General features: G+C 34.5%; 1 protein-coding gene across 1 annotated transcript; it reads left to right on the forward strand.

Moving 5' to 3' along the window:
• The first annotated feature begins 6,264 nt into the window (after positions 1 to 6,264).
• Positions 6,265 to 8,210, forward strand: LOC132034839 (tryptophan aminotransferase-related protein 4-like). Its single transcript, XM_059425189.1, has 4 exons — positions 6,265 to 6,562; positions 6,842 to 7,438; positions 7,525 to 7,805; positions 7,906 to 8,210. Exons 1-4 carry the CDS (start codon positions 6,273 to 6,275, stop codon positions 8,127 to 8,129), a joined length of 1,392 nt encoding a protein of 463 aa, XP_059281172.1. The 5' UTR covers positions 6,265 to 6,272; the 3' UTR covers positions 8,130 to 8,210.
• Positions 8,211 to 11,031: the final 2,821 nt, after the last annotated feature.

Consider the following 11,031-nt stretch of genomic DNA (forward strand, 5'->3'; position numbering starts at 1 on the left):
GTCCGAATCATTTTTTCATCAAAGCCCATAAGGTCCAACCGTTTTCAAAGTCTCACAAAGTCCAGCTTACCTTTTATTAGGTCCAAATGATTTCCCTTTTGTTTCCAATCCATTTGCTTTTGGGCTTCCAGGTCCAAATTAAACTTTATTCCTCTTATCAGATTTTTTGTTAAAACTAACAGCCCATTTCCAGTTTTAAACGTACCAATTTTTCAAGACGTCCAAACCAAAAATAATTTTGAGTTTTGCCAAGCATTGATTTCGACACGGTTTAAGTCCAGAAAAAAACACCAGGTGGTCTTTTTCGTTTTAGAATCATGAAAATGAATTACTATTATTTTTTTTTGAGAAAAAAGCATTAGTCATAATTCTTTTTGATAGAAAAAATCCCATTTTTTCACACTGTTTGGCCATTAACAAAATCACTTACAGCCATTTGAAAAATTATTTCATGCAAAAGGTTGATGAACTACCGATGAAAACTTTTTTTTTAAAAAAAAGGTTTGGCGACTTTCCTAAAAATAAACGTTTGATTTCCTAAATTCTACACATGCATAGGGTTCCAATATTTTTAGAGTTTTTACAAATACATGTACATGAACAGATCATAATGAAAATAAAGGAGGGAAATCAGGCTGGTGGGCCTACCAAGCCCACCAATAAACTATTTTTACCCATAGTTGGGCCTTCAAACAACTTAGCTTCCCTTTCCCATTTACTTCCCAGATAGACTCGATCAAGAAGGGGTATTGGGATTTTGGCCCAATGGTTTTTTTTACGCAATAGGAGGATCCCAATGGACAGTATTTCATGCAAAGCAAAGAGGGGAAATAAGGATTAGCAAGTATCTAAGCAAACACTTAAACCTAGCAAAGAATACTTAATGTAGCAAAATCACATAATGAAAAGATATACATATATACTACTTAATAGCAAAACAATTGAACTGAAGATAACTCATTAAATATTGGGCTGAAACAGATAGAAGGAGCAAGCCCAAATACAAGTAAGACACAGACCCAAATATATGAGAAAAGCCATATGAATTGTATTAATAGAAGAGAAAAGCCAACATAAGAAATAGATAAAATAAGGTTCACAAAGTCATCTGCCCAGATGGGATTCATCACACAAACAAAGGTATACAAGTTTTCCAGCCAATATACCATAGGTATACACCCATGGAGATGTGAAAATAGCTCAAAAAGGAAAGTTTTACCCCCTTGTTCCTAATGTCGCACAAGGTCCAAGGGGTTTCTAGGAACCCGTAGGCATGGCAGGCATTAGGGGAGGTTCAAACTTAATCCCCAAGTGCTACTTCAACTCTCCACTTATGTATTTGAACCCATAATATACATAGGAGAAAAACTTATCCCATACTTGTGTTTTTCTTGTAGCAAAGGAATCAAACAGTATGCATAGTATACAATCCTAGAATTAACCAACTAACATGGTGCAAGAAAGACAAGAAAACAAGGCACAATTAATTCCCAACATCAGACTAAAATTTTTGAAGAAGTAAAGAAAAACAGGATTTTCCAAGTAAGTTACAAAAGCATGTTTGGAAAGTAACAAATAAATCTTAGTCCCATCAAGCTAAAAGAAAACCAGTGCCCAACTAGATATTGATTCAGAAAATAAGAAAGGCAAATTCCATTAACATAGGTGATATACCCCAATTAACCAGGCCATTTGTTACCAAATATGCTAAGGTATATACCTCCCATTCAGTCCCAATTAAGAGTGACATATAACCGACAAGAAAATAGGACCTTTGTGGCAACACTTGGTTCACACACACATCTAATCAATGCACAACCCAGACTTCACATGGAAGAGGAGAGCAAGAAAAAAGAGAAGAAAAGAAAAGCAATAGTTCCAACTCTCAGTTATTGCTAGATGAAACTTTTCTAATTAAACAAATGTGACTCATAACCCTCAAAGACTTGCTTGTTTTCTGCCATAAACCAATTATTATCCTTCAAACAAGATCATTACAGCAACAACCTCAAAGGAAAAACATGACTCTTAAGTTCCAATTAATCCATAGTATCAAAATGGCTTTCTCAACAACCTTGAAAGTATTTAAAACTAGTCAACAGAGATCCTATGTGATTATGTATTAAGCTCATTTGCCTTAACAACCTTCAACTAGATAAATTAATGACTAAATGACACCAAAAGATTTATAAAGGACTCAGCCACTTAAACTTTGTAAAGTAAAATGAGAACAACTCTTTCACAAGTTTGAAATAATTAGACAAAGGATAAGGACCATCAAATCTTCAAAGAGTCATATCTTTACCTTTAAAAATTATACAGGAGCACAAGCAAACAACAAGGGAGGATAAAAATGAGGATACACTTATGACAGTATTCCACTGATGAACCACAAACATTTAAGCTGACAAAGGTCCATGAAGACCAGGCAGGACCAAAACCAGAAGAAACAAACAACTTGTAACATGATCTTTCATCAAATAGATAAAAGGACAAACACATATTAGAGATAGTAAGCAAATCCAAAGCAGTTTAACCTATATTTTGACTCATTAAGGTTAGTGATAAGATCAGGGCAGCCTAGACATTTAGTGTTGACAGATTCAGACCCTTTTTAATGCCATTTCACACTCAGCCAAGTTTGTAAGACTCTCTCTATTAGTTAGACACATTGAATGGTGAACAAAGCCTTGTGAAGTATAAGTTCAACTACCAAATACAATTTCAAACAAATTTACAATGCCTAATATATATTACCATCACATAATACAACAACTTAATCAAACTACATATAAATACCTTCCTAAAGTAGATAAGTCAAAAGCTAATCCCATAAATACACTTGATTAAACAAATTAGGTCAACTGCTTAGGTATACTTGATTAAAAACAGATGTGATAGTATGTTAGGACCAACATTCCTCACCTATATCTCAACAAGTTCAAAATTATAAAGTATAATTATTTCAAGTTTCAGCAATCCTCAACAACAGATTCTCCTTTTTAGCAAGAAATGATCTAGAGGGGACATTATACATACTACTCAAGTTCACACATAACATATTTTGTAGGTCCCCTTTTATCCAAAGACAAACATGATAGGAAGTCAATCAGCATCTCACAAATAAGCAACTTAAGCCTTTATTACTAGGAACATGTCCAGTAGTATTTAGCATATTCCTAATCTCACAGATATGACCCTAAATATGAGTTTCATTAATCCTAAGTGAACCAACTTATATAGTATGATCTCATAATGGCAGAAGCAATCAAGAAAAACAGACTTGACATATAGAATCACCTCATGAACCACATATACATATTAGACTGGTCAAAGGAGTCTTAGCCATATAATCCCATACTAAACTTATTTACACAACAAAGGCATCACAAAACAGGCATGTATGAGGTCCTTCTAAGACTAATTACTTAACATAATCTATATAAATTAGACAAACAGTTGGCTAAGATAACAACTACTGCAAAAATAAATCTAACACATGATCTCTAATGCAACTAGACATACAGAAACTGAATCTATGGAATTTAAATAGATAAATACATAAAAAGAAAGAAAGGTAAGGATTTTACCTTTTGTTGGTGCAACCTTGTCGAGAATAGGAATTAGAAACCCTTTGCTCCCAAATTCAGACTCAACCACACAACACGAACAAGATTTAAAATTTTAAACTCCTTAAACTCTTAGTCTCAAAGCAAAATGTTGCCAAAACTTGAGTTTAAGTTCTATATTTTTGTGGAAAAATTTTCTCCTCTCTAAAAATGTGGGCAAATGCCTCTTTTTATAGCAATTCTTCAAACCCGTCAAAACCCTAAACTCGCGATGTGGGATAAATCCCAAATATGGGATTTCCTCCTCACCAATCGCTGTTGTAAGGTCAAGATCGAGTCAAACAACAACCAAAGGACCAGATTAGGCCAGCAAAGAGAAAATCCACGGGGTTCTTCATGAACCAATCAAAAATCGCAATTTCGAATCACATAGCAACAAAACCCATTAAGGAAGACAGAGTTGACCGTTTGAAAACTAAGAAAAGCGAAAGAAAAAGCATGCTAATACCTCGTTTGGATGAAGATTGACGAAGAGAGGGTAACACATTAATTGTGTTCCCTCAAATAGCCGAGAAAATACTGTAAAAATCAAACCACACACTGCACATTACCACAAATAGGACGATGATGCAGAGAGAGAATCCCCAAGGGGACCACGACGACTAGGGTTCACAGGGGAGAAGGGAAGGGGAGAGACGGGTCTGTTTGGATGAAGTAAAATGAAAAAGGGGCTTTGCCCCTTCTCTTAATTCACGAGTTGGGCCGGTCCCTTTAAAGGCTTGGACTCGGCCCTTTACACACACACACACACACACATTATATATATATATATATATATATATATATATATATATATATATATATATATATATATATCACGTATACTAATGCGTATATATAAGAGACAACAAATGAAATTAATGGGTAAGTAAAAATAAAATAAAATAAAAACAATTAAAGGGATTGATTTACTAAGTAATTAAATTGGAACTAAATAATTAATTAATTAAGGACACGACTGATTTCACAAAACATATTGGGTCTATAAGTATGGCCTTAATTGAAATAAAACAATGAATTTTGTTATTTCAATTATGGCCCTATTTGACTAACTAATTGATTATTTCAATTGTATTCATAATTATACATGTGATAAGCAATTTACAAATATATCTATAATTAATTATCCAAATTAATTATAATTAATTTTAGAATTGCCCATATAAATGGGTATGCAAAAATAAGACTTTGAGGGATAAAAATGATCATCTATTTCAATCAAATCAATTTCCTTGAATTACAATGGGGTAAATATTTGTTGATTAATTTCTGATGATTGCACAATTAAATAAATAACTATTTTACACTATTTCTTGGTTGAAATTAGTAAAATGCATCATTAATTGTTGTGAAATAATTTCCAAATGATTCATTATAGAAATTATTTACCAAACAATAAAGGTAAAATATTATCTGCATAGTTTATAAAATCATCCAGATTTTTTCTAAAAAGAAACAATATTCCCCCATTTAATATTCAAGCATTTTGAGCAATTAAAATAGATTGTGGGAGGTCACACAATACATGGTAACTAAATCAATCATCGGGATAATGATACCCTAAATCTCGGGTTCAGCAGCTGTGTGGCGTAATGCGTGGAGAGAAATCCGCAACGGGCCGGATTTTCTCGGACTCTTATCAACTTGAAGCATAACTCTTCGGATCCTGCTGCGACCGAATGACTGAGTCCGAAACATTTATATCCGACCAATCGAGCCCATACTGACCAATTGCTCCTCGTTATTGTTCCGGACCTTAGGCCGTCGGGTCGAGACCTTAGACCCCGGTTTTCACCGTATACACCGTGCAAATTATTTAAGTGAATTGAAGCGTTGGAAATGCAAAGCTTTAGTTAATTTATCAGCAAAGAAGGAAATATATTTGCACAAGGTCACAAGGGGAACTAGTACTGGTACTTGATAATTAATGGACAATATATCTAGATATTTCTTATATATTAGAGTTATAGAACAGTACAGGGAAAGCAACTTGCATGCTGTTAAGTTTTCAGCAATGAACTTTGGTGCTCTCTATATCCACTATATTTTGAATTAATCAAGTATCCCACCGTTAGTTATGTAGTCCTTCGCAGAAGGTAAAAAAAAAAAGAAGTCTATTGTTGGATACATAAAAAATCCACACTTGTCAAGTAAAAAAAACATAGAGGCATCTGTCTATGCCCAGGAAATATACAAAGACATTGTAGTCTTTTAAAAATAACGCAGTGATTGTTTTAATTGTAAGGTTCAATTAATAGTTGTTAGGGAGTTTAATAATTGTATAATAACAGTGCATAATCTCTTCAATTAATACCCAGTCAAGCGGCTACAAAAATCTCGAAGGGCTAAATGGAGTACGTTAGTAATTTACAAGAGCTTACTGAATTGGATTAAAGGTTGTCAACGCGGAGTTGTTACCCGTTCTAATGCTATTACGAAAATTAATTACGGTCGCTTGAACGCGCTTTAAGAGGTTAATAATTTGATTGAGCTAATAAAATAATAGCCTAATGGCTGGTATAAATGAAACAAAACATTTAGTTGATTCCATCTCAAGGCCAACAAAGGGCATTTTATTTTCAACCGTCCTTAATCTTATAGAGAGAGAGAGAGCGTAAAGACAGAATGTTTAGAAACATAGATATGTCATCAGTGAATTTGAAGAGGGCAGTGTGCTTGAGCATTTCAGTAATTGTCAATCTTATCTGCCTTGTGTTAATAATTTGCAGCAGGCGTAATGAGAAGCTAAGCTGGACGAGGGAAGCAGCAACAGCAGCAGAGAATGTTGCCTCTTTTAGTTGCTCAGGCCATGGAAGGGCTTATTTAGATGGCTTAGTGACAGATAATGGTAGACCTATTTGTGAGTGCAATGCATGCTTTACAGGCCCTGATTGTTCTGTCTTTATACCCAATTGCACCGTTGATGCAGACAGGTAGTTCTACCACACTTGAAATTAAGATTACATACATTACTACTGGAGAATTGTGAATTTTCGACCATCTTTTGAGTTGGAAATCCGTTGAAAATTCACTTGTTGCTACCAAATTCGTCGAAAATCTTGATTCCAATGGATCCATTCGTTTGGAAATTCATGTTTTTTCCACTGGTGAATGTACAACGAATCATAAATTAAACTAATCTAGTGAATGTACAATGAATCATAAATTAAACTAATCGAGTGACACTTTTTTTCTTTTTTAATTTGTTGCAGTGGAAACCCAATGTTTTTAGAGCCATTCTGGAAGCAAAATGCAGGGAGTAGTTGCATTATGGTGGCTGGGTGGCACAGAATGGGTTATGAATTTGAGGATGGTTCTCTCATCTCTAAGGAATTGGAGAATGTAATCCACAAGTTGCATGACACTGTAGGAAATGCAAACACATCCAACAAGTACATAATATTTGGTGCTGGCTCGACTCAGCTTCTTAATGCGGCAGTATATGCTCTTTCCCGCACCATCTATTCATCTTCACCTTCATCACCTACCAAGGTAGTAACTTCTGCTCCTTACTACCCAGTTTACAAATCTCAAACGGAGCTTTTGGATTCGAAGCAATATAAGTTTAGTGGTGATACATCCTCGTGGAAAAACAAAACAAGGAGTAACAACTTCATTGAGTTCGTGACGTGTCCAAACAATCCAGATGGGCACCTAAACAAGGCAGTCCTTCAAGGCAAATTCGCAAGGCATGTTTATGATTTAGCTTACTATTGGCCACATTACACCCCAATTCCAGCCCCTATGGATGAAGACCTCATGTTATTTACACTTTCTAAGCTCACTGGTCATGCCGGTAGTAGATTTGGGTAAAAACTTTAACTAACACTCGTAATGTTTTCATATGCAGTACGTAATCATGGCCTTAATTTCATTAATTTTCTTTAATATATAGATGGGCCATAGTCAAAGACAAAGCTGTGTATGAAAGAATGGTGGAATACATAGATTTAAACACTTATGGTGTTCCGCGTGAAACTCAGTTGAGAGCTTTAAAGCTCTTAAATGTTGTGCTACAAGGAGATAGAAGAGAAATGTTTCGATTTGCACATACAACGATGAAGTCTCGTTGGGAAAAGCTCACGAATATCCTGTCGACTTCAAAACGCTTTTCAATGGAAAAAATCCCCTCGCAACATTGTGCATTTTCAAGACAAGTTAGGGCACCTTCACCAGGTATTAATTTGTCTCCCTCATAGCTACTAGCATTAATTAATTAAGCATCAACAATAAGTAAAATCCATCTATTTACCAACTTTTTTCATGTTTTTCACAGCTTTTGCGTGGTTAAAATGTGAAGCGGAAGAAGATAAGGATTGCTACAATTTGCTGAGGGCAGCATATATCCTTGGTCGAAAAGGCGCTGTATTTGGAGTAGAAAATCGTTACGTTAGGATTAGCGTTGTGAATAGCCAAGATGATTTCAATTTATTGCAACAAAGACTGCAAGATCTAGTGTCTAAAGAACGATCCATCATCGAGGTTGTCACGTCATTATGATCATTTTTATTTCTTAGGATAGAAACACTTAACACAATTAATTAATTCAACTCTAGCTAGTCATAATAGAGTGCCACAAGAAGTGAGCATTGTATATAAAATCATACTTAAAAGATGTTAATTCATAATATTGAAATATAAAGTCATAGATAGCCCCCTAAACTTTGCCACATTTTCCTCGGAGGTACCTAAACCGAAGGTTGTACCTATTGGGTACCTAAACCAGTCCAAATTCAATCACATTGAGTACCTTTTGCCTAAGTGGCGCAGCAATTAGGTCCACTTTTTGTTGGGCGCGTGGACAGCCCTTTTTTTCCTTAAATTTTTTTAAAATTTTACCTCTTTTAAATAAAATTTAATAGATAAATAAACTAAAAGCTAACCCGCCTGCCCCCCCCCCCCCCGGCCCGTCTGTCCCCTGACCCCACCCCACCCCTTCCCTTTCGCCCACTTCACTGTGCGTTCTCCTCTTCTTCTACTTCTTCTTCATTTTTTTTTCCTCTCTTCTTCTTCTTCTTCCTTTTTTTTTTTTTTTTTTTTTTTCCCTCTTCTTCTTCTCCACTGTACGTTCTCCTCCTCTTCTTCTTCTTCCTTTTTTTTTCCTCTCTGCTTCTTCTTCTTCTTCTTCATTATAATACTTCATTTCTTTTAATTATTTACATAAAATTAATTTGTGAATTAGATGTTATTTCTTACCACCATTTTCTTTGTCTTTTTTAGATCTGAAAAGTAGCATTACCATCTTATTCACCGGAAAAAATGGAGATTCACCATTACTATGACTCTTTTTTTTTTATCTCACCTTTCATTGGTTAACTTATATTTAGCAAGAATTTTAAAGGTTGGTGGGTCTTGTAAAGACATTGATAGACCTAAATAAGAGAAGAAAAGGGGGGAAAATTATTGGTGGGGAGGGGGGACGGCGGTTGGGGGTGGTGGTGCGGCGGCCAGTGGTGGGGGAGCGGCGGCCGGTTGCAGTTTGAGGGGGGGGGGGGGGGGGGGAGAGGAGATGAAAAGGGGGAGGGGGGGTTCTATAATTTATTTTTTAATTATTATGATGGACCCCCCCCCCTCCCCCCACCGCCATGTGTCATGTTTTCATTTGACAAAGTTGCCACGTAATTTTGCTGATTATTGTGAAAAAGGTATCCAATAGGATTGAATTTGGACTGGTTTAGGTACCCAATAGGTACAACCCTCGGTTTATGTATCCTCGATAAAACGTTGAAAGTTTAGGCTATCTATGACTTTTGCCTTTATTTCGTGTCAATAGCAGTAGAGCTTTCACTCAAGTATACTAGAGTTTCACCAGTATATTCTGGCCAAGCTCAAAAGTTAATCTATGCTTGCATTAAGTTTGATATAGAGGACATGACCCTACAGTACTAAAACAGAAAGTGCTACATCATCTTTTACTAAAAGTAGTAAGCTCCTATCTTCATAGTTAGATTATCATTTCGGCCCTATAGTAAATTAAAATCTAATGAAATAGTAATATTTTAATTACACAAAACTTGGATTAGAAGGTCAGCAGGCAGCAGGAACATTTTAATGTTTCACATCAATTCACCAAAAACGTTTTCTCCATAATTATTCACGATAGTGGATCATTTTAAGAGTTTGTAATCTGAAGAGTTTTAAAAATGAAGAAGAGTCAATTTGAAGAGCTAATAATGTGAAAGGTTTTTTTTTTTCTAAATGGATAAAGTCCATTAGGACTCCCAATCTACTCCACCCCACGCTCAGCCCTCCCTATATAGCATAAATTTCCTTCCAAGCTCCTCTTTTGTATTTTCTCTTAAATCAACTTATATCCAAGTCATATCTTAGTTGTTCGTTATGTTTTTTTTAACCCAATGATTTACTCTAAATTGTTTCTCATATATATATATATATATATTATTTTTTTGCAGTGTAGTCCAAAGCATAATTCTTTGGAGGAAGTATATTTTGCGATGATAAATTATAAAATCAAGCATCATATTTGTATCGCACAAGATTTTCTCGGTAATTTCTTTTTCTTTTCACGCAGTCCTAAGTGGATAATATTGTGGTTTTCAATACTCTTAAATTTTCTGGCAGTGTAGGCCAACATATAATTCAGTGGAGAAGGTATGGATTTTTCAATGATGTTACATCAACTACTTTCATGTTGTATTTTACATGATCATAGGGCTTCTTGATATTATTTTTTCTTTTCACATAATCTATACTATATTAAAAGCACGAAGGGCCTTAGAAATGTTGATTGAACATTTTGCCCTTCATTAAAGGAATCTACAATAGACAAAATAGTCATTTACTCTTTTCCACAAATTAATATACATAAATATTAATAATATATATCAATTATTTTTCTAATAAGTAAGACTTTAAATTCAATTAGAGTTACGTTTGTTAAATATTTCCTTATTTAAACTATTCTTAATATATTTTATTCATTCTAAAGAGTATCTATCTGAATAGGAGTCAATTTTATATATATAGTACGTTAATGCAGCTAACAATTGTACCTTTTCTCGCTTATGTTTAATGACCTTTCCGAAAATTTCTTACCTTTTTCATGCAATTAATAATAAAAGAATATCCTTATATGGAGATTTTATGCAACACGTTATTAGTGATGATATTACTTCTTCCATATTTTCTCTTCGTTTTTATTTCAGCTACAATTATTCATCCTCTTGTATTTTATCTGCCTCTTTTGCACTACTTCTGAATCTATATGATTAGAAATTTTCCCGCAATATGAAGGCATACACACTTCAAGAATTCTCTTGAGGTAATTCTTGAGATAATTTTTTTTCTTAATCACATAAATTCTCTCTTAAAATTAAAATTAATTCCATGTATGCATCTCAATTCTCAATATCTCTTTGCTTCACGAAGGCCTTAGTAAAAT

Source organism: Lycium ferocissimum, chromosome 2 (genome assembly GCF_029784015.1).
Source record: "Lycium ferocissimum isolate CSIRO_LF1 chromosome 2, AGI_CSIRO_Lferr_CH_V1, whole genome shotgun sequence".
Taxonomy (NCBI): domain Eukaryota; kingdom Viridiplantae; phylum Streptophyta; class Magnoliopsida; order Solanales; family Solanaceae; genus Lycium; species Lycium ferocissimum.